A 26,905-nucleotide genomic window follows, 5' to 3' on the forward strand; every position below is an offset into this window, starting at 1 on the left:
CACCAGATCAACCCCAGGATTGAGAAAGAAGCCTGCCCTGGGGGACACGGGGAGGAGTAAGGGCTTAGTGCATGGCACCCAGAGTGCTTTGCCCCAAGTGATTCCCTGCCATTCTCTCAGAGCCTGGCTGGGTCTTTACATAATAGCCTTAGCCAAGAAGCCCAGGCTGGGTCTCCAGGTATCACTGGCCTTGTTCTGAATGGTAGGTGGTCGGTAACTTCCATCCCCTGAGATGAGGGCTGCCCAAGAGATCTGGCTCCAGGACCTGCTCACAAGCAGAACCAGGAGAAAAAATATCCCAAGGAGCCAATTAATTCATCCTTTTATTTTCACATCCTTTCCCAAACATTGAGTCACATTTTTTTTTTCATCACCAAGCCCTGCGTGTAAAAGTAGGCTGGGGGAAGAGCAGCCCAGGGTGACAGGGTTAAGAGAAGAAACTAGAGAGCAATGACTTGGAAGGTCCTCCTGCCACAGCCGTTACCTCTCCCAGGCCAGCCAACAGATTGTGCTTTGGGAGAAACAAGAATGTGGGGCAGGGGTGCCTTGAGACAGAGGAGTGACCCACAAGGGAAGCAGAGGCAATAAAGACCTGATAAGTCAGGAACAGGTCTGCTGAGTGCTCCCTGTTCCCTTGTACTCCCCTATAGGCACCGCTGTATCAGAGTCTGGAGTGGCCCAGTGAATTCCACATAAGGAGTTAAGGGCCTGCCCCTCCTTCCAGCCCTAGTGAGAAGGTCTTTTCCAAATAGGACCTGAAGAAATGGAGAGCCCTATACTGGTGCCGGTCCCTATCAGCAGGGCCGGAGGAGCAGTAGGTGAACATCCATGACATTGGTGCCAGTCAAGCCAGTACAAAGGAGGTGGACACCACTCTGCAGGTGTTGGAAGAAGGTATGTGAATCATTGTTGGCCAAGAAAGCTGCTATATCCAGACCCTCTGTTGCTGCCTCACTAGCCAGCCCTGGGGTGATCCAGGCCCCTGTTGCGTCTGTGGGACCATCCTGCCCATCAGTTCCACCACTCAGGAATAGAACCTCCCAGTCTCTTATTGTGGACCCACCCATCTCTACCCCCACCCGAAGGGCTAGCTCTTGGTTCCGGCCCCCCTTGCCTGAGCCCTGCAGCCGTACTGTAGGCTCCCCTCCAGCCAGAAGGCAGACAGGACCCTTGGCCCCCTCCACAGCCTCCAGGACTTCCTCCAGCTTCAGATCTGACAGTTGTAGCTCTTCTACCAGCCCTCGAAGATCATTTTCTTCCTTCTTGGTCATCATAACCTTAGAGGAGAGGCGGACACCAGCCACCTGGGCCAGAAGCCCATAGAATCGAGCCAAGCGACCCACCTCACCTTGCACAGCTGTGCTTAGAACAAGTGCCTGGTAACCCAGGGCCTCCGCACGACGCTGGGCCTCAGCCAGAGCCAGGGTGTTGGAGCCAACAACCACATTGAGGACATGGCCACAGCCGGGAGGACCACGGGGATCTGAGTCAGCCCGGGACAGCACTGTCTTGACAGATCGGGGCAAGACTCCACGGAGGTCATACCGGCTGAGAATCTGCAGGCAATCCTGAACACTGTGGTCACTTGCTACTGTGGGACCACTAGCAATCATATCCACAGGGTCCCCCACAACATCTGACAGAATCAGGCTCACTACCTGAAAGAGAATCAGAGGAAGCGTGGGAGGGGAGGAGCCCAAGCACAGGAAACATGAGAAACAGCTGGGAATGAACTGTGATAAGTGGGACTGAACCTGATGAAGCTTCTTGCCCCTGGGCCCATTTTAGTAAATCCAAACTTCTTTGTGTAGCACATCACTAACTTATGTCTGAGACCACCCCAGGCTCACCTCTCCATTTACCAGCATGGAATCTGAATGCAAGCCAGGTCCATCTATTGTCTCCCTATACACAATTCTCACTTCCTCAGCTGGCCAGGGAAAGCCACCAGCTACCCTTCTTCTCCTTTCCTCCAATAACTAACTCAATCTCTCTTTTACTTTGTATCCCCTTGTGCGTGTGCATTTTGTAGGTTAATCTGTAAATAATGTTTGTGTCCTGTATTCCCTGTTTGGCTGCAAGGTCCCTGAGAAGAGGAACAATGTCACTTTCTTCTGTATCTCTATTCCCATCTCCTGCCCTGTTACCAATGAACTCCAAGCAATTCACCCAGGAGGCCCTCAAAGGCCTTTTGAGAAAATATTGGATAATCACTCACCTGTGCAGGGTAAGCAGCCCTGGCCAGGCCTCCGCCCTTGAGTTGGGATAAGGCCTTTCGGATGGTATTTAGCTCCTGAATTGTGGCACCACTAGCTGCCAGCATCTTGGTGAGCAATTGTTTTTCTTCTAGAGTAACTGGGGGGATTGGAGCAGGAAGCAGGGCTGAGCCTCCCCCTGCAATGGGAAGAGAGTCAAGTCAGGTTAGGTGGGGAGAAAGATAGAGCAGGCTGGAGGGGACGGGGATAGGAGGAAATACAAAGAAGGGAGTCCCTTTTCATACCTACCTTAACACCACCACCACCATCATCATCATCACAGCTGACATCTATACAGTCCTTTGCAATTCATAAGTCAATCTGCATATATCACCTCATTAATCACAATGCCCTTGTCTGACTGTTGAGAGTGTTTAGGCTTGGAAACCTCCCACCACCACAAAAATCTATCACCATGTTCTGCTCCAAGTAGCTGTGACAACACTACAGCCCTTGCCAAGAACTGCCAGGAAACAGGTCTGGTACTAACCCAACTACCTTCTTCCCTCTGTTGTTTCATCAAACCATACAAAAAAGCAATAATGCCTCAGCCCTCCATAACTGTTAAGGATTCAGACAGCACGCTTCTCAGGGCTAGGAAGAGACCTCAGATATTGGAACCAACCAAGAGCCAAGCACATGATCCTAAACGGGCTGCCTTCTGGCTACACTTCATCCACTGATATCCCGGATGAGGCAAAAGAATTGGCTATGTCCCTGGGCACTCAATCATTAGCTTTTTATTCACTTAGATACCCAATTCAATCTTACTTTTTTCCTGGTATATGAAAGAACATACTGACCACACTCTTGTCATCACAGGACTCTTGAAGATGAGATCTTCTGTCAAATGGTATTTTGCAGCTTTCTAAATTTCTTTTGGGGGGCTTTTTTTTCTCTTGACTGGTGATTTAACAAGGCAAGTCAAGAAATTACTAGCTGCTCTGCTTTTGGAAGAAATGGGAGATAGAGGAGAGGAGAGAGAGAGAACAGAAACTTTCAGCAGCTATCCAAATAACTGTATTCAAGGACGACTTCATGTCTTTGTATCAGGCTGTGCCTCAGTTTTCTCATCTGTAAAATGACTTGGGGTGGCCTCTAAGGTCCTTCCAGCTCTACATCTATGGTCTAGCAGGTTGTTTCCTGAACTCATCTGTTTTCTTCCTGTCCAGGTGTTATGTAATATAAAATAACACTGCTTCTGTTTCTCTCTCCATTGATTTTTGTTCAAATGCTTTCTACTAGTCCCCTCAGGCTCTGGGTGCATAATTTTTGAGTATACAGCCACAATCCTGCTCAGCATGCCCTAACCGCCCCCCCCAGCCACTTTTGCCTAAGGCATTCTTCCCCCTCCCCCTCCTCCACCACAGGTCTCACCACACAAATCTAAGTGATACTCAAGGAGCTGAAGCTGCCTCCTTATGTCAGGGGTTCTTGTCCATCTTACTCTTAGCTTTATGCTATGCATCTGTGTAAAGATATTTGAGGACTAACTAGCTCCTTTCTTGGACAGGTCATTCTCAAAACTTTTAACAGCAAATATTTCTGTAAAGGTCTAATATTCAAGATATATGGGGAACTGATACAAATATATAAGAATAAGAGCCATTCGTCAAAAGATAAGCAAAGGATATAAATAGACAATTTTTAAAAGTAGAAATGTAAGTTATCAATAGTCATATGAGAGAATACTCCAAATCATTAGTAATAAGAGAAATGTTAATGTGTGATTGGTGGAGCTATATAAATTGGTCCAACTTTTGGAAAACAAAAAAAAAATCATTAAACCGTATACACCTTTGACACATCAATACCACTATGAAATATATACCCCAGGAAGGTCGAAGAAAGCCATACATACAAAAATATTTATGGCCACACTATCTATAGTAGAAAAGAACTAGAAGTAACATGTAAGCCCACTGATTAGAGAACAATTGTACCAATTGTGGTATGGGAACATAATGTAATATTGTCCTAAGAAATGACAAATACAAAGTATTGAGAAAAATCTGGGAGAACTTACATGGACTGATACCAATGGAGGTAAACAGAACCGGAACAGTTTAAACAATGACAACAATATGTAAAAGAAAACAATAGTAAAAAATTAAGGAACTGTGAGAAGCTCAATGATCAGCGATGACTTCATAAGGCTGATGATGGAACACGCCTCTCACTTCTTTGCATAGGCAGGGTAGTATAGAGGTGTGAAATGAGGTATATATTTTCAGAAAAGGATGATGTGTTCATTTTTTTTGCCTTAATTCATTTATTTCAAGGGAGGCTTAATAGAGGAAGAAGAGTCAGTGAGAAGAGAAAGGTACTTTTTTGTTTTTTTAAAGAAAGGCTCAATAAAACACTTTAAAAAGAAATACTATCCCCTGACTTTCTCAAAAACTTGCTCTCAGCCTTCCTCTCCACCCCCACTTCTGCCTTCATATTCCTGGTCTTTGTTATATGACCTGATGTCCCTTAAAACACTTCTGGTCTCCTAGTTCATCAGTCTCAACTCTCATGACCTGTACTGCACTCCACCTTAACCACACAGGGATGATATTACTCTTGACCATTATATATTCAGCAATAATTTATTAAGCTTCTGCTATGTTCCAGACACTATGCTAAGTTCTGAGGCCACAAAGAAAAAAAATTTAGATGGTCCCTGTCTTCAAGGGACTTACATTCTACTGTAGGAAAATAACATGCACACAGATAAGTAAATGAAAATATGGACAAAAGAAATACACAGTAATTGGTGGGAGGAGGATGAAGTCACACCAGCAACTTCTGCTTCTGTAGTTTCCTCCTCTGCTTCACTCCTAAAAAGCCTACTCTGCATCTTTACCAGGGCCCCCAGTCACTCTATCATCCCCTACTCTCACAGTCCACCCCAGCTTTGGATACACACTCTCTTCCTTTGCCCCCCTTGTCCTCTCACCATTATCATCTGGCCAAACCCCAGTCACTGATTATGTCCACCAGTCACCTTCTTCACTCTTACTTATGTGCTTGTGGGCCCCTGCTGAAGGAAGCCATATTACTCTGCTGTAAGGAGACATACCTTTCTGTTATCTTATGGCTTCAGGGCTACATGGCAATCCTTTTACGCCCTGCCAAATTCTGTCTCTAGTACTCCGTACAGCAACTATTCCAAGATTTTTCTTCTCTGCTTAAGTGTCCTACGCTAATATTCTATTGAGAAAATAGATGCAATCTGTCACAGGCTCTCTCTTTTCCTCTAATTCATACTTTGAAACTCCTCATCTACCTCCATTCTCTCATTTGTTTTAGTGTAACAAAGAACTGGCCCTTCTTGTCCAAACCAACCCCTCTACTTGGGTCCTTGACCCAATTCTCTCCCAACAGCAGAGCTGACCCTTCTTTTTCTCCCTTGTCCTCTCTTTCCTGGTTCCTGCTGCATACACACATGTAGATCCTTTAAAAACCCTGTTAGTCCTTTAAATTATCATCCTATCTCTTACCACCCTTTCATAGCCAAAGTACCAGAAAAGCTGATGATACTGGATGCCTGTTTTCTTACCTTCCACTCATTTCTCTGCTCCTTGCTCTCTGGTTCATCATCCCACTACTCACCTAAAGGTATTCTTCAAGCTTCTCTTAAATGCTGAATCCAACGGCCTCTTTCAGTCCTCATTCTTGACTTTTCTTCAACTTCTGACACTCCCGACCAACCCCTCCTCTTGGATATTCATGCCTCCCTTGGCTTTAAAAATTTTTTTTTATTCATATCTTTTTAAAAAATCACCTTTATCAATAGCTCTCCCTTTCCCCTTGTCAGGGAACCATACAATATAACAAGAATAAAAATAGAGAAAATGGTTCAGCAAAATTAGCCAAATCCAACATTATAATCAGTCCCTTGCCTCTGCAAAGAAAGCAGTCCTCCCTCAACTTTGATGGTGCTGCCCTTTCCTGGTTTTCTTTCATATCTCTATCAAAATAAAATCCCTAAAGCACAAGCATGGTCATTTTTGCTCAAGAATCTTGAGGCCTCTAGAATGTAACATAAACTCATCAGTCACCTTTCAAAGCCTCACATGATCTGGCTCTGGGCTCTCTTTCCAGAGTACTTCACACTACTTCCCCTTTGGGTGAATTCAATTCCTGTCCAATGGGCCTATTGTTCTCAGAGCTCTAGCATGCCATCTGGCTCTTCCATATCAGCATTTGATGGGGTCTGGAATGTGCTCCCTGTACAGTTGCCTCTCTTAGCCAAGAGATACACATAGGAAGCCTTTCCCCATCCACCTAGTGGTTATAGTCATCTCCCTCTTCCAATGATCTAGTAATACATTCTATCCTCCAGTAGTATGTAAGCCCCTTGAGGGCAGGCCCTGATTAGTTATTGGTGTCTTCTAGCATAATGTCTTGTGATTTATTTGGTCCAGACCTGTGATCTCATTGATGTAGAGAACTCCACCCTACCAAAGCAGAGAAATTATAGTTCTGTTCCTTACAGGCTTAGAGAGTTGACTAGGGCAGTTAGAGGTTAGAAGACTGCCCCTCAGGGTAATACAAGGTTATTATAAGTAGCTGAGCTGGGACTAAAACAAGGGCATTCTTCCTAGGCTCATACCCACTTCAGCTTACTTAGGGAGGCAGTAATTTAGGTTTGGAAATGGTAGCCTTCAATAAGCAAGTGAGATCCTGCACCCAGGTACAGAGGTAGGATGACTGAGTCTGGGGGGGTTCTTTGGTCCCTGGGAGTGAGGACTTAAGAACTGTTAAGACTGTAGGGGAGGGGTGGCCAGGTAGCACAGCAAGCAAGAGCACTGGCTCCAGTGTCGGGATGACCTGGGAATCAAATCCGGGCTCATATACTTAACACCACACCCAGAAATAACTGGCTGTGTAACCTTGAGCAAGTTACTTAACCCCGATTGCTTTAAAAAAAAAAAAGACTGTAGGGGAAAAGTACCCACATGTACAAAATATTTATAGGAGCTCTTTTTGTGGCAGCAAAGAATTGGAAACTGAGGGGATTATTTTCATTTCAATTGGGGAATGACTGAACAAGCTGTGGTATATGAATGCTATGGAATACTATTGTGCTATAAGAAAGGATAAGCAAGCAGACTTCAGAAAAACCTGGAAAGACTTACATGAACTGATGCTGAGTGAAATGAGTAGAACCAGCAGAACATTGTACACAGTAACAGCAACACTGTTCAATGACTAACTTCAATAGACTTAGCTCTTCTCAGCAAATCAATGATCCAAGACAACTCCAAAAGACTCATGGTGGAAAATGATATCCACATCCAGAGAAAGAACTATGCAGTCCAAATGCAGATCAAAGCATACTATTTTCACTTTTTGGTTAATTTTTTTTTGTTTTTGCTTTCTTATGGTTTTCCCTTTTTATTGATTCTTCTTTCATAAAATGACTAATGCGAAACTATGATGAATATGATTGTACATATATAACCTATATCAAATTATTTGCTTTCTTGGAGAGGAAGGAAGGGATGGAGGGAGAGAGAAAAATTTGGAACTCAAAATTTTATAAAAGTGATGTTGAAAACTATCTTTACATGTAATTGGAGAAAAAATAAAATAGTATTAAGTACAAAAAAAAGACTAAGGTCTCTATTTCAGTGTCTTTGCTAGCTGCTCAGCAAAATTCTGTTGGCTAGATCTAAAGGAGAATAGTAATGAAATGAAATGAAATGCCTTTTGGATTGTCAAGGGAATCTAGGCCATCATTCCTGGGTCTTGGAAGCAGGGCACAATTGAGTAATGGTAGCCAGGTTAGGACAGGGCAGATAATACTGAATACAGACTCAGATGCCCTTATGTGGAGACGTTGAGAAGGCTAGCCAGTATGTTATCGGAAGCAGATCAGACTCCTTTGTCTGGGGTCCTGATAAGGTCATCTGAGCCATCCTTCTGCCTCTAGGAAAAATAGCTGCTCTCATGTCTCAAAAAAGGAGATTTCTCTTGTTCTTCAAGATTGGATAGAATGGATAGAAGGGGGCTGGGGCAGGCAGGGGAAGGAACCTTGGAAAAAGAAAGTCAGTTACCATTTGAGGAAGGGGATCATAAAGGAAAAAAGAGGAGAGGAAGAGTTCTAGGGAAAGAAAGGCAGCAGAAAAGGGAGGCAAAAGGTTGGGAATCATTCAAGAGCCCACCTACACCTCCCCTCCCTCACTTTGGGAGGAAGGGAGCTCACCTGAGATAAGGACCAGCAGCAGGTCATCAGCTGTCAGCCCCTCTGCTAAGTCCTGGATGGCCAGTGCAGCCTGCTGGGCATCCCCATCAGGCAGGTTGTTGTTTGCTCCCTCAAATACTTGGATACAGCTGTGCGGCTTCAGAAGCATCTCCCTGCAAGGTGGAGTATTAGGTCCAAGACAGAGGGGGCTTGTGTTCCTGACACCTTCCTACCCTCATTTCTGGGTAAAAAAACAGATGACTCCTCTAGCTCACTGAGTCCCAAACTTTCCAAACTTCCTAACAAGGGGCCATTGGAGGCATCCCCTTCTTGATTACAGAAATGTTCTTCCTCAAATAGGCCTGAACTAGGCAAGCTCATTGATGGAAGAAAGGCAATCAACCTGCTCAGTCTCAAGACCAAGCTCAGCACATGACTCAAAGTATTTTATTCATCTTACAAAGGTAGGCAGAAAGACCATACATGATCTAAAGATGCCTGTGACAGGGTGGCTAGGTGGCGCAGTGAATAAAGCACCGGCCCTGGAGTCAGGAGGACCTGAGTTCAAATCTGGCCTCAGACACTTAACACAAAAACTACACTGTGACCTTGGGCAAGTCACTTAACCCCAACTGCCCTCTAAAAAGCAAAAAAAAAAAAAAAGATGCCTGTGAGGCAGAAGATGGAGAAATCATGGCACATTCTCTGTAGCATTTTCTCTCTCCCCCGCCCCATTTTACAAACCCCAGCTTCTTACTTCATGCCAGCATGTTCCATAGCTGCTCGGATACCCTTGGGCACACTGATCACACCCCGAACCAGGTGTTCACTCAGTAGCTCCTCCGCCACTGCCGCCATGCCCAGCACAGCTTTGCCAAAGCCTACCAGGTAAAGATTGTGATGGAGCTGGAAGTTCCTGTCCCGAACCTTCAGCTGTCCAGTCTCTGTGTCTAGCGCCAGGGCCCGGCGTAACATGGGGCCTGGCATCACTGCGCCCACGGCACCCTCAAACATTTGGCAGGCCTGCTCTACCAGAGCCATGGTACTAGCTGACCAGGAAGCTGAACTCCCCCAAAGTACTGGGCAGGGGCGAGCACGCACAAAGATGGGTAGGACTCGAAAAGTGGCAGCCATGCCCAGCCCACTCTTAGCAGTGCCTGGTGTCCATGATCATCTGTAAGAAAAAATGTCAGAAACAAATGAATTGTGCATGCGGTTGTTTTTTGGGGGGGGAGGGGAGGGCTGACCTCCATCTAACCTCCAGAGACCATGAAAGGCAATGTAAGATAGTGGAAACGACATGAGATTTAGAACCAAAAGACCTCGATTTGAGTCCTGGCTCTGTCACTTACTATATATATGACTTTAGACAAGTCACTTAAACTCTCTTGGTTTTCATTTCCTTTTCTGCAACTTCAGGAACCAGATGGTCTCCAGGATCCCTCCCTACCAGCTCTAAAGCCCTATGATTCTATCATCTCCAAGAACTCTAGCTTCACAGGGGTTGCTATGGTAATGGACAATTTACAAAGCTCTGAAGGGCTTTCCTCAGTTCTAGAACTGCTGGCCCTCATTCCTAACTTCTGATTAAAACCCTTTCCATTCTTACCCACTGTTCTATCTTTCTCTTTGTCCTACTGTTTCAGGTTTCTCCCCAATCTCCTGTTCCCCCAGCCAAACCCCCACACCCTCAGAGCCCAACAGCTCTTCACCAGAAGCCCCCACCACCCCTGGTATAGCAGAGGCACAGCCCTGGCCCATTTTCTTACTCCCTCTGATCTTCTGGGCTCGAAAGTGGTTCTATCCCAGAGTCCAGAGGTCCTGTTACTCAAACCCTCCAGCAAGGTTATCCTCGGTGAAAGTTAATCATTCACAAAGGAACACCGCCTCATTGACACCCCCTGAACCCAGTGCCCCATCCCTAGACGTCTACATCCTTCTCCCAGTGCCAACCATGCCTTTTCGTAAGCATTTTAGTCCTGTCTCTTCACCATTCTTCTCTGTCAAGAGACTCCACTTGGCTGTCCAAACACCCCAACTTCCACTCTGCTGTAAATCATTGTTGAGTCTAGGCAAAGACAAAGCTTGAAATATAGAGGATGAACAGGGAAACCCAAGGCTGCCTTCCTATCATCCCCATTCTGATATATAAGAACCACAGTTCACTGGGTTTAAGAGATCAATTTCTATTTAGGGCAGACAGAGGACTCTGACCCAAGGTCAGTCCTTAGGTATTCCAACACTCCTGAAATCTGATGTAGTATCTCCAAGGACCAGATCCAGAGAGACAGAAGGAACCTCTCTATCCCACCACTGTTACTGGAATGCCTAGAATCATGGGCTGGGGGAAGAGCAATCAACAACATCCATTCACTTCCAAGTTGGTTCAAAGGAAAGACCCCTGGTCTGGCAATCAAAAGGACCAGAAAGGTGAAGTGATTTTTTATGGTCACACAACTAATAAGGGTTAAAAACAAATAAAACCATGTCTCCTGAATCCAGATCCAGGACTCTGCACTACACTATGTGCTGCTGTTAAGCCAGGGGCTCTTAACCTGAGCTCTGAATTTTTTTTTTAAGTATTTGACAACTGTATGGCACTGTAATTAGCTTTCTTTGTAGTTCTGTGCATTTATTTATGCATCTTAAAATGTTGAGAAATTATCATGGACTTTGCCACACTGCCTACCAATTCCATGATAAAAAACAAAACACTTAAGATCCCTTGCTGTTAAGTTTTCCTTGGGCATTCATTATGCCTGCTATGCTCAATAAATATTCAATGAAAAATCACCCCTTCTCATGTATTCGATGCTCTTATCCACAGCATGCCTTTTCAATCCCAAGTCACAACAGGAACATTTCACATTTCCATAGCCCTTTTACATTTTAACAAGAGCTTTCCTCCCAACCAACCTGTAAGCAGGAGTCACTTTTGTCATGATTTCCACTTTACAAATAAGGAAAGCATTTTGAGGCTCCATGGAGGGAAAAATAACTTGCTCAGGGTCTTATAGGCAATAGATGACTAAGCCTTGGCTTCAATATCACTTTTCAGCAAACCTCACTCAAGTGATTCATTCAATAAACACTGACTATACGTGCCAAGGGCTGGGAGCGCTTTAGAGCTGACAGGAACCTCAAGGGTCTTACTTGACAGGGGAAAACCGAGAGCTAGAACACAATGAATAGCAGTCCTAAGGCGATACTCGTTGCTCCTCACAGCGGACGCCCCAACTCCACCTCCCAGATTTTCCCTTTTTCAATGACCGACAAACTCGAGCCAGAGGGCGCAGCAGAGGTCGCTCGAATGCGGAGCTGAAACGGGGGCTGAAAGACATTAGTCCAACTCCCTTGTACAAATTGGGAAATTAAGGCCAAGGGCTGGAAGGGTTTCACCCAGGTCAAATGAGTAAGTGGCTGAAGCTGAAGTTTGTGGAGTCTAGCTGCAAACCCAGTTCTCTTTCCAGAGACACAGAAGGGCTAGAAAATAGAGACATTCTCTCGCTCCCGTCCTACATTCCCGCCTCCCCTCCCCCGGAAAGGGAGCTTGGGCCCTCATCTGGAGGTGCAAGTCCACAGCTGGGCTTCGTGGCCTCCAAGCGTAACCGCGGAAGCCACCTCCCGCCAACTTCCGGCCCAAACGCAAGTACGATTGGGAAGTGACGCATCCCGACTCCCTCCTAGTCACTTTCTGCGGAGATGACGTGTCTGAGCTCTGCAATCTGATTGGGAGGTTGTACATCAAATGTCCGCCTTCCTATTTCCGTAAACAAAGCAATTCAGCTGGAGTTCAGAGTGGAAGAGCGAGAAGGATGGAGGACCGCAGGCTGTCTTCCCAGCTGCTTGCGCCCGCTCAATTCTCTTCGAAAGTTCCAGGTCTTGGGGCGGCCAGGTAGCACAGCGAGTAAGAGCACCTGCCTCAGTGTCGGGATGACCTGAGGATCGAATCCAGGCTCAGACACTTAGCACCCACCCAGAAACACCTGGCCGTGTAACCTTGAGCAAGTTACTTAACCCCGATTGCTTTAAAAAAAAAAAAAAAAAAAAAAAAAAGAAAGAAAAAGAAAGTTCCAGATCTTGGGAGGAACTGGAAGTTCTTGGACGGGCGCTAGGCCAGAGCCTGAAGGAGAGAAAGGGCCGGAGGGAAGTGGGGCTGGACGGAGGCGCGGGCAGAGCAGTCGTTGCAGCCTCGGAGGCAGAGAGTATGGGTGGGGGGGGGGGGGACGGGGAAGCCCCGGTGTTTGAAGTTCCGCTTCTCACACCGGCCCTGCAGCAGAGGGGCCCCATCGTCTCGGCCTTGCCCCTGCATCCACTCCTTGTTCTCCTCGGAGCCCATCCTAGGCCCAGGGCCCCCTCCCACGGCCGGTGACCCACCCGTAGCTCAGCCAACACCTGCGCCCTGGGGTCACCCGAGATGTCGGAAATGTCCCAGACCTCGTCTTGGCCCCCTTCCGTGACTCCCCTCCAGTTGCTTCCTACTGGATTCCCCATTGGAACTACACGAAGCGGCCCAGGGTCCCTTTTCTGCCTCTGCTCTTAGTACCTTTGGGGATTTCATCAGTTTCTGTGGCTTCATCACGGTGCAGTTGACCCCCAAACCTGTGTGCCCGGCCACGAGCTTATCCTTCCATGCTGGTCCCATCCTGGGTATCCTAGCATCTGAAACTCATGTACCAAGAGACACTGTAGGTCCTGGACCTTTTCCTTTAGATGTTGTAACCTGGGTCATGGAGTAGCATTAGGAAGCCTGGAATTATCTAAAGAGTTAGGCCCCTCTGTCACTCCCCAGATGTCAGTCATCTGTCCTGGATATAGTGTTTCCTGAGCAGCTAGGTGGCAGAGGGGATAGATTGATGGGCCTAGAAGTCAGGAAGGCCTGAGTTCAAATCTAGCCTCATACACTTACAGCGGTGTGACCCTGGACAACTTAATTTAACCTCTGCTCACCTTGACTTCATCATCTGTAAAATAAGGATGATAATAGCACCTATCTCACGGAGAAATAATTGTAAAGCACCGAGCACAGTGCCTGGTACCTAGTAAGCACTGTATGTGGTGTTTTTAAATTTAAATTTAATTTTTATTTTTTCTTCCTAGGGCCAAGGTTTAGAGCTGGAAAGAACCTTAAAAGTCATCTAGTGAAGCCCAGTACTCTCATTTTAAGGTTGAAAAAGCTGAATAGCCCTGCATCAGTTCTGTCTATAACTCTCAGCTGTGTGGGTGGGAGGATATTTCCTCCATTGTCCTGGTAACAGTCCTATTTTATTTGCAGATTCATCTTCTGTTTATTGATCTGATTTCCACTGATTCTGTATTCCTAAAGGATACTCCTTCCTTCCATCTTTCATTTCCAGTGCCTTTATATAATGTTTGCAACTAAATATTCTGAAAGCCGGTATGTTTTTTTATGTGCCATTTAGGAGCCTTCTTTCATATCCTTGGACCTGAACCAACTTCTGTGAGGTTTATTTGACTCCAACCCCTAAGTCTTTGGCCATCCAAATAATAATTTTTCTCCCAATTTCCTTATTTCTGTTGGTTTCAACATGATTCTCTCCATCACTTAGGATCAAAACTTTGAAATCATCTTTGATTCTTTCCTCTCCCTAACATCCAGTGGGTTGACAAGTACTATATAACTTACCTTCACAACATCTACATCATTTGACCCCTTTTTTGTCCAGGTTGTTTAAAATATCTGACCCCATGTTTTTCATCTATTCACTGCCCTCCTGCCCTGCCCCGCCCCTTAAATTTGAATGACCCCCAAGGCTCTATCCTGAGCCCTCTCTTTTCTAACTCTCCTTTGGCAATTTCATTCTGTGAAATTTATTGATTGCTTCATGATTAAGAGTTGTAGTTAATCACTGGAATCAATATGTATGGATCAGCCTGAGGTCTTAGTAGAAGAGTTGTAAGAATTTAAGCCCCCTATTTCCCAGAAGTACAGCCTAGCCCTGCCTAACCCAGAAGGGAGGAGGGAGCTAAGGAAAATAAGTCAACCTGGTCCTAAAATGTCTCTCTGCTAATGGGTGCTGTCTGACATGGGACTTTTCCAGAGAATGTTGACTTAACTGTGTTTTCCTCATTGCCAATAAATTCTAAAGATCCTTTTTTTCAAGTAAGCATGATTAAGCAAAATGTAAAGCCTACCCTTCACCTTTGTTATAGACTAGTTACAGTCTTAGTTGAGTTTGTATCACTGGACTTTATGTAACCAAGTATATAAAAAGCTGCTTTGACTATCAGGTGTGTGTCTGGCTTCTGAGCAGCTACTAACCTTGTTTATTGGCAATTGATAGAAGCATCTAGGTGGTACAGTGGGTAGAGTGCTGTGCCTGAAGTCAGGAAGACTCATCTTCCTGAGTTCAAACCTGGCCTCAAACACTTAGTAGCTGTTTGACCCAACCCTGTTTTAGCCTCAGTTCCTCATCTGTAAAATGAGTTGGAGAAGGAAATGACAAACCACTCCAGTATCTTTGCCAAGAAAATCCTATATGGGGTCACGAAGAGTTGGATACAACTGAAAAATAATTAAACAAACTGGCAATTGCTAGCCTTACTAATAAATTGATCACACTCAGAACTCTGCCTCTGTTTCTCTTGATCACAGATTTTTGCTGCAACAATTCACATCTTATACTGATGAGGTTTGAGGGGGGTCCAAGGAGTACTGTAGAGGGTCATCTGGAATGAATTCACCGACTCAAGCATTCTTTAAATCAAGGTGGCAAGGGTTTATTTTAATGTCAGTATGATGGGCGGAGCTCCTTAGGGAACTTATATTCCTTAAGGAATTTGCAACTAAACAGGAGTGATGCTAAAGCTTATATAGGAAAAGTAGTGGATTATTTGACAGATATGCTAATTAGGTCACTGGCATTATTCACTAGTAGAAACCAGGGGAAGGGATTTCTCAGGGGTGTACTTTCGGTCTTGTGACATCTGTAGTAAGATAGCTTTGAGAGTTGATGACTATAGCTTGACCTCTGCATTGAATATTATAATTTAGGGTATCAATACATGATAATTCTATGGTTACAAGATAGTCCTGTTTTTACAAGAGAATTTCTTCAGAGGTCAGCTTGTTCTTGTGATTGGGAAAGATAGTTTGTTTTTCTGGGGGCCCACTCATGAGTAATTGTGGGGAAAGGTAGTTTGTCTTAGTGGGGCCCACTCGTGAGTTATTGCTAAGCATAGAATCCTTGGGCTGGGGAGTAAACTGTCAGGGATAGTGTTTTGAGGCTAGGGAGAAATGTGATTTTGCAATTGGGGTCCAAGCACAAGCACCTAAGTACCCCATCAATACTGTGATGTCTATGTAGAAGACTCCTAAATGTGTAACCAGACCTAATCACTCCTCTCAATTTGATCTGAGATTTCTACCTGATTGTTATTTGAAACCACTTTTAAAATACAGTTTCATACATTTATTTCACCTCACTAATACAACTTTGCTGCTTCATTATTGTGCAGAGATGTCCCTGGGCTCTTAAAAACCATGCTTTCCAAGTATAGGGTCTGATAGGTCTTAACAAGCTGGAAAGATTTCATATATAGGCTTCAGAATAGGCTAAACATCTGTAATCTGAGGACCAATCCACCAAAGATCAGAAAGGTTTATCAATAGAATATTGGCTGAAGACTGATGAAACTTTCAGGAATGGCAACTCAAAAGACAGTTCAGAGATGTACAGAAACTCTGGCTCTAGTCTCTCCAGACTTATTTTACTCCTTTTCTCCTTACATGACATTCACTCCCCCATCTCTGCACCTTTGCACAGGCTCTCTTGTTGTGCAGAGAATAAGATCGAGCCAAGACCTGGGTTCAAGATAAATTTAGGTGTGGATTTATTGATCAAGCCCACAACTTCCTGGAGTATACACTCAAATCAGGCAGCCCCATGTTGGGGTACATACAGTGCTTATAAAGGTTAAAACCACAATTGGGGAGGGAAACTAGCATAAGCAATGACATACAGAAGCCAAGAACAGCCATTGGTTAGATCTATAGCTCAGGGCTAATTTGGGAAAATGGTGCAAGGGTACAAGGGTGCAACCCTCTGGTGACAAGGGGTCCCTCCTAGAACAGGGGGGAGGGCACAGGAGGAGTGGATTTCCCCAGAAAGGGCCAGGGTCATATTCTGTGTGAAGGGTGTGGGGGACCCTGCTTGGTCAGTGTTCTGGGTGGGGACCTTGCTTGGTCAACATCCCAGAACAGGGTGGTTTCTTACATGAGATAGACTTGCCCCATGATCTCTACAGACTTGCACCATGATCCTTGTACAAAATGCTGCTTCAAGGCTTACTAATTTAGGGAAGTACTAACTCAGGAAGTAGGGGGTTAGGGGACTACACCTTGGGCAATACTCAAGACTATGCCTTAAGCTATTTCAAGCTATTACAGGGTGTAGGATGGAGACAAAGACAAATTTAAAGGGCCTTAATGGTGGTTTCCAAATCGGGTGGCATGTGATTTGGATTTGGGTACACCAGTCCCTCATGCCTAGAATGTTCTCTTACCTCACCTCCACCTCTTATAATCCCTAACTCCTTTCAAGGCTCAGCTCAGGCGTGGCCTGTCATAGTAGGTACTTCCTATCCCTGGTCAGTTTTTAGTACTTTCCTCTTCCAACAAAAAGTTACTTTCTATATATTTTGTATTTATCTGTATGCATATTATCCCCCTTGGCCCCAAGAGAATATAAATTCTTTGCGAGGAAGGACTGTCTCATTTTTTGTATTTGTGTTCCAAGATTCTAACAAAGTGCCTTTCACGTTTTTCATCAATGCTTGTTAAATTGAATTGCTTCAAGCCTACCTATGTAACTTTTTCTCTTATCATTCTCCTTCACCCATTCTCATGACCTCAGAATCATTTTTACTCCTCTCTACCTTCTTCCTCATCTAATCAGTTACCGAATCCTGTTAATACTACTTCCAAGTTATCTGTTGTTATCTCTTCCGTTTGCTTTCTTTGTTCCACATCCACTGCCATTTTTCCTAGTTCAGACCTTCATAGCCTCTTGACCAGGCCATTGCAGTAACCTCCTGGGTGGTCTTCTTGCCTCTCCCTCCAATCTACCCTTCACATTACTGCCAAAATAACACACTAATTTTGTGCTCTCCCATTTCTTGCATTTTTGCAGATGATATCTCATGCTTAGAACACACTGTCTCATCATATCATCAAATAGGATCATGGAATCTCAGAGTTGGAATGGACTTCAAAGAGTTCGAAATTGCTTTCCAGAATGGTTAGAGCAATTCATGAAATATTTTATAAACCTTACAGAGCTATAGGAATATATTATTATTATTATTCCCCAGGCCTATAAACTCCTGCAGTGTGCTACAGCCCATAAAAGTGCTGGGTTTGCATTCAGAAAGACCTAGATTCAAATCCCTGACACTAGCACTCTAACCCTAGCCAAGTTACTTAAGCTATTGTACTTTATCTCTTTATCTGTCTTCCTAAACTGAGGAAATCTTTTATCTTATTCAAATATGAACTCACTATTCTGGTACTCAGGGATCACTCTCTCTCTCATTCTCTGTCTCTGTCTCTCTCTGTCTCTCTCTCTCTCATATTCTGTCTCTCTCTCCCTCTCCCTCTCTCTCCCTCCCTCCCTCCCTTCCTCTCTCTCTCTCTCTCTCTCTCTCTCTCTCTCTCTCACACACACACACACACACACACACACACACTTAGAGGTGACTAGGAATCAGATGAATTGGGTTCGAGTCCTGGCTCTAACTCTTTCTAGCAGAGTGATTGTGGTTAAGTCATTTACCTTCTGGAGCCTCAGCTTCCTCACCTCTAAAATAGGGATAATAAGCTCACTTTAGGGATAAACAATAGAGATCAAATATGATAGGGATGAAATAATAACAACAACATTATAGGGATAAAGCAATCTACCTGACAAGGTTATTGTAAGGAAAGTTTTTGCAAATATTCAAGTACTACAAAAGTACAAACTATTATTCTGACCCATTTAACTTAATGTCATCCTGTTTTCCTTAAAGTATTCATCATTGCAGCCAAATGGGCCACCTTCCATCCCCTCATTTTCATCCTGTTCTCTCAAAGCAACATAGGTTCATGCTATTCCCCCATGTTTGCAATATATTCTCCCTAGATCCCTATTTGTTGAGGTTCCACTCTTCCTTCAATACCTAACCAGTGCCACCTCCTCCATGACCTTCCTTTCCTCCCATCCTTCCTAGAACTTTGCCTGAATTTCATATTTGTATTCAATTCACTATGCCTTTGTAATGTTAATAGAATTTAAAGTCTTCCCCTCCCATTAATAGGCCTCAAGGTGGAGCCCATTATGGGAAACTTGCTTAGGAAGGCTTTCACACCTTTTGTTAATTTCTAATTAGGCACTGAGTCAGGTGGGTTGTGATGCCTTCTGTCTCTGTATATATACTCTGAGTTGGTATTTTGCTTTGGGGACTTGCTTATGAGAAGGATCTAGTGATTCCCTAGTTGAGGTTCTGAGCAAGTGGCCATTTGTTCAAAGCTCCCCAACTCCTAAGATGTAAAGGTTCTCTTGATCCAGGGATGCATGTAAAGTATATAGTTGATTCAGGCAGTCAGAGCCCTGTCTGTTGGTCTTTATTTCTCTGCTTGTATTTTTTCTCTATTATCTCTGAAGTTCAGGGTGCTGACTTTTCCCCTGAACTAGTGAATGTCATTAAAAAAAGACTGTTGACCCCAAACAGCTCTTTCCAAGTAAAGCAGATCTAAGAACCTGTGCTAGCAGCCATCCTGGGTATGCCAGTATGGTTGCTGCTACAGCCTAGTAGATTAGTCTTTCCCTCCTTTAAATTGTAAACTCCATGGCATCAGGGCCTGGGTCATAGCAAGGTGCAGAAGATACTGGACTGAATAAAGCAGAGACCAACCAATTCTTTTCTTCTTCTGTTTTTTAAATGTTTCATCTTTCATTTTCAAATGGAAAAAAAAAAATTCAGCATAGCTAATGCCAGAATTTGTTTTGCATGACTTTTTTGCATATTTATAATGGGTTTTGTTTTTCTTACCTTTCTGAAGGGTGGGAGAAGAAAATTCAGAACTAAAACTTTTATTTTTATTCTTTAAAACCAAATAGAATGGGTATTTGCACATAAGAGTAGAACAGAAGATTGTACATGAAATTACAGATCTCTATTATGCACAGCTTACTTTTCATGTGAAATATATAGTAAAATCAACATACAGCTTTAAAATTTTTCCTGCTTGTCTGAGCTTCTTTCTGGCCTTCCTGCTGTCCTTTTCTCTTTCTCCCTAAAAAAAAAAAAGATGCCTTAATAACCTTTTTGTTTCTATCCTATGTCCTTCTTTCTCACCTTCTTCTTACTGCTACTGGGGGAAAAAAGAAAGATAAGAAAAACATAGTTCTTGTAACAAAGATATGCAGTCAAGCAAAATAAATTCCCACATTGGCTGCACCAAAAATATGTTTCATTCTTCATCTTGAGTCTATCACCTCTTTATCAAGAGCTGGGTAGTAAGCTTTATTGTCATTGCTCTGGAATCATAGTTGGTCATTGCATTGACAAGAGTTTTCAATTTTTTCAGGGTTATTTTTCATAATAATATTGCTATAATATAAACTACTTTCCAGCTTCTGCTCACTTTACTCTGCATTGGTTTTCCCAATTTTCTTTGAAACCACACTTTTCACTATTTCTTATGATAAATTACATTATATTCATGTAGTACAATTTGATTAGCCATTCCCAAACATATAGTCACTTTTAGTTTCTAGGTTTTTTCTCCTACAGAAAGAGTTTCTAAAAGCATTTTTTGTACACTGGAGTCCTTTCGTCATTCTTTGATCTCTTGGGGGTATAGGCCTAATAAGTGGGTCAGAGGGTATGCCCTGTTTAGTGACTTTGGGAGTCTAGTTCCAAAGTGCTTTCCAGAATGGCTAGAGTAGTTCACAGCTCCACCAACAATACATTAGTGTGCTTGTTTCCCTCCCCCTTCCTTTTTTGGTTATTTTTGCCAAATCATTTATTTATTTATAAAAGTGAGCCAGCTCATCTTGTGATGGCAAAAGCCGAGGGAATCCTAGAGTAAAAGAGGGTGGTGGAGTTAGACTCACACTGTATGTTTATTGAACTGTTCTTCCTTCCAGCTCACTTTTTTTAGCCTCACTCTCACTTCTCCCTTTCACACACTTCCCACTGCACCCAAAATGGTCTGACCTAGAATTGTTCCAGGAATAAGATGTGAGGCCTCCTCCCTACACCTCTGCCATCCTGGAGTTCTTTCCACATGGACGTCACTGTGCTGTCCATCCCCAGCCATCTATGCCTATCAGGTTGTTTGTCCTTCAAATTCTACATCAGATGGCCCCTCTTCCCATCCATTACGGACCTTTGCTAAAGTGAATCTCTCTGAACTTCTGTAGCATTTTGTACTATGGTCACTTTGAAAAAAGTACCTTTTGACAGGGATATTTGTGTATATAACTTATGATTCCTTCATCCTTATGCCCAACCAGATGTAAGGTATCTGAGGGCAAAAATCATCTTATAAAAAATTTTGTGTTGTAAACTGATTCAAACTGATAAGACTAAGCGCTTTTCCTCAAAAGATAAATGGTCAAAGGATATTGAACTGGCAGTTTTCAAAGGAAGAAATCCAAACCATCAATAATCATATAAAAAATGCTCTAAATCAGCCATAATTAGAGAAATACAAATTAAAGCAATTTAAAGTTCCACCTCACACCTATTAATCTGGAAAAGATGACAAAAGAGATTTAAACAGATACACTAGTGAGTACACTGTTGAAAACATGGATGGGTCCAGCCATTCTGAAAAGCAATTTGTAACTATGCCCAGAAAGTTACCCAACTGTATATATACTTTGACCCAGCTATACCCCCAAAAAAATCAAAGAAAAAGGAAAAGGATCTCTATGTACAAAAAATGCTTATTGACTGACTGACCATGTACTGAGGGATTTTATTTTCAAGTTTGTTTCTTAAGTTTGCTCAGTGGGGGTTGGGGAAGTCAGAAGGAAAAATTAATTTAAAAATACTTGCTATTTAAAAAAATAAGAGTTGATTGCCTTCCTCAGGAACACCTGCTCTTCCAAGGGCATATAAACTGTGAGCCCACTGTCATGAGGGGTCTTTGGCATTCAAGAGTGTCACAGATCCTTTTATTAAGAAAATGCTAGCATTATTAGTAAAATGATTAGTTACCCAGAAAAAAAAGTGCTTGTTATTTAAAAAATAAAAATAATAGGGGCGGCTAGGTGGCACAGTGAGTAAAGGGCTGGCCCCAGAGTCAGGAGGACCTGAGTTCGGTTCTGGCCTCAGACACTTAACACCCACACAAAAAAATCTAGCCGTGTAACCTTGGGCAAGTTACTTAACCCCAATTGCCCTCCAAAAAGGCAAAAAAAAAATTAGTTTTTAAAAATTAATTAATTTTTAGTTTTCAACATTCATTTCCATAAGATTTTGAGTTACAATTTTTTTCTCTCGCCATCTTTCCCCTACCCCACCCCAAAATAGCAAGCCTACTGAATACCCCTTCCCCCAATCTATTCTCTCTTATATCCTCCCCCTTCACTCCCCTAACTTTCTAGTGGGGCAAGATGGGTTTCTATACCCTAGTATCTGTATATCTTATTGCCCAGTTGCATGTAAAAAAAAAAACAACAAATTTTTAAACATTTGTTTTTAAAACTTTGAGTTCCAGATTTTTTTCCCTTCTTCTCTCCTCACCCACCCCCACTGGGAAGATAAGCAATTCAATATAGATTGTACATATGTAGTTACCCACATCATTTCCATAGTAGTTATATTGTGAAAGACTAACTATATTTCCCTCCATCCTATCCCACCCCCCACTTAATCTATTTTCTCCTTTGACCCTGTCCCTCTTCAAAAATGTCTGTTTCTAACTACCCTCTCCCCCAATCTTCCCTCCCTTTTATCCTTTCCCCTCTTATCTCCTACCCTCCTATTTTCCTGTAGGGTAAGATACCCTATTGAGTATGTATGTTATTCCCTCCTTAGGCCAAATTCAATGAGAATCAGGTTGTCCCATTCCCTTTCACTTTCTTGCTCTTCCTCTCCATTGTAACAGTTTTCTCTTGCCTCTTTTATATGAAATAATTTACCCTAGTCTATCGCTTCCTTTCTTTTTCTCTCAATAAATTCCTCTCTCACCTCTTAATTTTATTTTCTAGATACCATTCCTTCATATTCAATTCATCCTGTGCCCTCTATGTATACATGAACATACAAATGCCCACATTCACATATATCCTTCATTTATATACATATATATTCCCTTCAACTATCTTCATATTGAGAAAAGTCTTACGAGTTACAATTCTCTTTTTTCCATATAGGAATGTGAATAGTTCAACTTTAATAAATTCTTTATGATTTCTTTTCCCTGTTTACCTTCTCATACTTCTCTTGCTTCTTGTATTTGATAGTCAAATTTTCTGTTCAGCTCTGGCTTTTTCATCAAGAATGCTTGAAAATCTTCTATTTAATTGAATGACCATATTTTTCCCTGTAGCATTATACTCAGTTTTGCTGGGCAGGTGATTCTTGGTTTTAATCCTAGCTCCTTTGACCTCCGGAATATCATATTCCAAGCCCTCCAATCCCTTAATGTAGAAGCTTCTAGGTATTGTGTTATCCTGATTGTGTTTCCACAATACTCAAATTGTTTCTTCCTGACTGCTTGCAGTATTTTCTCCTTGACCTAGGAACTCTGGAATTTGGCTATAATATTCCTAGGGGTTTTCTTTTTGGGATCTTTTTCTTTTTCTTTTTTTTGCAGATAAAAGAAAAGTCCTTTATTTTGTAGGCTGCATGTAGGTATGAATATAGGCAATAAACTAGTGACACTACTGCAGTCACCTAATTACTAAGAATTCCCAATATCTTAAAAGACAGCAAATAATTTAATCTAAACTCATATCTTCCTCTTCATCTTTCTTGTCCTTTGCATCTCCTTCCTTTTGGTCTGACTTGGCATTGTTCTGCATGGCTTTGGCAAATGCTTCGATATCACCCTTATTTGCCACATCTACAGCTTCAGTTGGTAAACCAAACTGACTCATAAGTGAGCCAAGCTATCCTGAGGCTAAGGCGGCACTGAACATACTTAATGCCTGCTGAAACTGAGGAGAAGTCAATATGTTCTGAATCTCTTCTGCGTCTGTGGAAGAGAGTCTCCAGAGGGAAGATAAGGCAGCAACCGCTCTTGGACTTCAGTATTGGCCAGAATAGGAGTCATGATCTCTGGAGTTAGTACACTGGCCAAGTCAATTGAACTTGGTGCAGGGCTTGGACTAGTTGCAGAGGCAATTGCTTGAGCACTGGGTGCTGGTGTAGCACAAGTTGAAGAAGAGGTTGAAGATGGGGTTACAGAAGCTCACTGGCTCTGGGAGCTTGATGAAGAGCTGCTCATTGGAGGCCCTCTACTCCCCAGTAAGCCAGCCAGACCAGGACCTGTTGGTGCACCAAGCTCACCAAGTCCTCCCAAGCCAGTTGGTCCAATAAGTTGCATGAGCTGGTTATGACTCATGTTACCCAAAAGGCTCTGCAAACCACCTTCACCCCAGGTGAAGGTTCATGGCCTCCACTTCCGCTCACACCCAAAGCTCCTGGCATAGGTGGATTATTCAAATATTCATTTATTTTCATGTAATGTTCTTCATCTTTCTCAGTCTTGGGTTCCTGCATCCAAAAGAAGAGTAGCTTTTTTTTTTTAAAGCAATTGGGGTTAAGTAACTTGCTCAAGGTTACACGGCCAGTTATTTCTGGGTGTGGTGCTAAGTATCAGAGCCCAGATTCTATCCCCAGGTCATCCCAACATTGGGGCCGGTGCTCTTACTCACTGAGCCACCTGGTCGCCCCTAAGCAATTGGGGTTAAGTAACTTGCTTAAGGTTACACGGCCAGGTGTTTCTGGGTGGGTGCTAAGTGTCTGAGCCTGGATTTGATCCCCAGGTCATCCCGACTCTGGGGCTGGTGTTCTTACTCGCTGTGCTACCTGGCCGCCCCAGAAGAGTGGCTATTATCCTGACTTGAACTTCAGTACATATACTCTACCAGTAGTGCACTGAGGTACTCGCTTAAATTCACAGTCATTAGGAAAAATAATTAAGTCATTTTCTATGTTCCCAGAAGTCTCATCCTTCCAACAGAAATGAATGAGGGAATCATCAGTTTGCTGAATGTATACAAGCCCTTTCCGTTTATCTGGGGTAACTGTAGCTCCTTTCAATGACATTTTTTCTGCCCGAAACTCCACCAAGTATTTGCTGGATGAGCCCCGGGAGCCTGGGACTAGGCTTGGAAACAAAGCACCTGAAGTCATTCTGGGGTCTGGGCTGCAGACCACGCAGCAGTGACTAGGGCTCGCTCTTCCTCCTCTTTCGGATCTTTTTCAAGAGGTGATCTATCAATACTCAATTTCTATTTTGCCCTCTGGTTCTAGAATATCAGGGCAATTTGCTTGATAATTTCTTGAAAGATGGTGTCTAGGCCCTTTTTTTTGATCATGGCTTTCAGGTAATCCAATAATTTTTAAATTATCTCTCCTAGATCTATTTTCCAGGTCAGTGGTTTTTCCAATGAGATATTTCACATTGCCTTCTATTTTTTCATTTGTTTGGATCTGTTTAATAGTATCTTGATTTATCATAAAGTCATTAGCTTCCATTTGCTCCAATCTAATTTTGAAGGAGTTATTCTCTTCAGTAACTTTTTGAAATTCCTTTACCATCTGGCAAATTTGTCTTTTTAAAGCATTCTTCTCTTCATTGGATTTTTGGGCCTCTTTTGCCATTTGAGTTAGTCTATTTTTTAAGGTGTTATTTTATTCATGTATTTTTGGGTCTCCTTTAACAGGCTATTGACTCACTTTTAATGATTTTCTTGCATCATTCTCATTTCTCTTCCTGTAGCAGCAAGCACCCCAGCGTCCTCAGGATGGCTGCCAACATAGGTTCCTAGATCTGCTTTTTTAAAGGAAAGCAACTCAAAATGAGTTAACAATCTTGCTTTAATCAATCAAACATATCATTTACCTAGCTCAGGGGAAAAAGTCAATACCCCGAACTTCAGAGTATACAGACAGAAGTTAAGTTACAAGAAGAGAGAGAAACATTTCAGCAGACAGACCTCCAACTGTTTGACTATTACATCCATGCCTAGTCAGTTACCAGAGAGGGAAGCATCAACATCTGGGTTTTTCAAAGCCGGGGGGCTCTCAATGCCTGCCCAGAGTCTCGTCTGGTCAGATCAAACAACACTTCTCAAAGTGAGCCCCAAAATAAAGCCTCACATCAGGTTTTATATAGCCTTCTCCTGGCTCAGAGAATATAATAACCCTGTTGACCCATTGCCCAATCAAAAAGCATTACTGAAAATCAAGCCTCCCACCACAGGCTCCAGATGTACTTAAGCCTATCAAAGAGCCTAGGGGCAGGGAAGATCTTAAATTCACATTCCCATAACACTTCCCAATTTCTCTTCCACTTCTCTTACTTGATTTTCAAAATCCTTCTTTAGCTCTTCCATGGCCTGCAACCAATTCATATTTTTCTTGGAAGCTTTTTTTTTTTAAGCAATTGGGGTTAAGTAACTTGCTCAAGGTTACACGGCCAGTTATTTCTGGGTGTGGTGCTGAGTGTCTGAGCCCGGGATTCGATCTCCAGGTCATCCCGACACTGGAGCCAGTGCTCTTACTCGCTGAGCCATCTGGCCGCCCCTCTTGGAAGCTTTTGATACAGGTTTTCTGACTTCGATGTCTTCCTCCCACTCCATGCCTTGATCTTTTTGTCCCCAAAAAGGATTGTATGGTCTGTTTGTGCTTCCTCTGCTTGCTTATATTGGCAGCCAATTACTTGACTTTTGAGCTCTTTGCCACGGTAGAACTCTGCTTCCAGAATGGAGAGAGCTATGTCTCAAATCATTGGGGTTTTTGCAGCTGCTGGAGCTATTAGATGGGTGCCCTCTCTACAGCTCCCACATGCTCTGGCTCACTGGTCACACACCCCAGGATCACTACCCAAGACTGATGTCCAGACCGAAGTAGGTCAAAGCAAAAGCGCTTAGCCTCTGAATGGTTGTTTGGTCCCCTTATAATCTGCAGTCCAGGAGCTCCGGAAGCAGTCTGGAAGCAGATTTAAATAAGCCTGAACCAGTGATGGACTATTTATTTATCTATGGCCTGAGAACTAGCCTAGTTAAATTCAGAGAAGTTCATCACCAGGTTGGTCAAAAGTTGATGAATTTGGGAGCCATAGAAACTCTTGAAGGCTATCTACTAATAGCACTATAACTTAGTTGTTCTAAGTGTCTGTGGATGTGATACCCACACTGATAAAATCATAGATCTCAGCCATACTGATGTATATGGCATACTGTGAAGTGAAGAAAGCAGATCTACGAACATGGCACATATATGGATT

The 26,905-nt window shown here is 43.2% G+C and overlaps 1 protein-coding gene and 1 pseudogene across 3 annotated transcripts; both read right to left on the reverse strand.

Moving 5' to 3' along the window:
- Nucleotides 1-305: 305 nt before the first annotated feature.
- On the reverse strand, nt 306-13,009 carry GLYCTK (glycerate kinase). Of its 3 annotated transcripts, XM_069095563.1 has the most exons (6): nt 11,347-13,009; nt 10,200-10,498; nt 9,188-9,604; nt 8,452-8,603; nt 2,219-2,394; nt 306-1,658 (listed from the first exon to the last, which is right to left on the reverse strand). In XM_069095563.1, the coding sequence occupies exons 3-6, from the start codon at nt 9,562-9,564 to the stop codon at nt 795-797; spliced, it is 1,569 nt and encodes a 522-aa protein (XP_068951664.1). In that variant the 5' UTR covers nt 9,565-9,604; nt 10,200-10,498; nt 11,347-13,009; the 3' UTR covers nt 306-794. The 3 variants fall into 3 exon arrangements, with proteins under 3 accessions (XP_068951664.1, XP_068951665.1, XP_068951663.1); XM_069095564.1 differs by lacking the exon at nt 10,200-10,498 and having other exon boundaries at nt 11,584-13,009; XM_069095562.1 differs by lacking the exon at nt 10,200-10,498.
- Nucleotides 13,010-23,387: 10,378 nt separating this feature from the next.
- Nucleotides 23,388-24,814, reverse strand: LOC138166935 (proteasomal ubiquitin receptor ADRM1-like; annotated as a pseudogene).
- Between the last annotated feature and the right edge of the window lie 2,091 nt (nt 24,815-26,905).

Source organism: Petaurus breviceps, unplaced genomic scaffold, assembly GCF_028583685.1.
Source record: "Petaurus breviceps papuanus isolate PSGF00001 unplaced genomic scaffold, PetGlider_PUasm1.0 227, whole genome shotgun sequence".
Taxonomy (NCBI): Eukaryota; Metazoa; Chordata; class Mammalia; order Diprotodontia; family Petauridae; genus Petaurus; species Petaurus breviceps.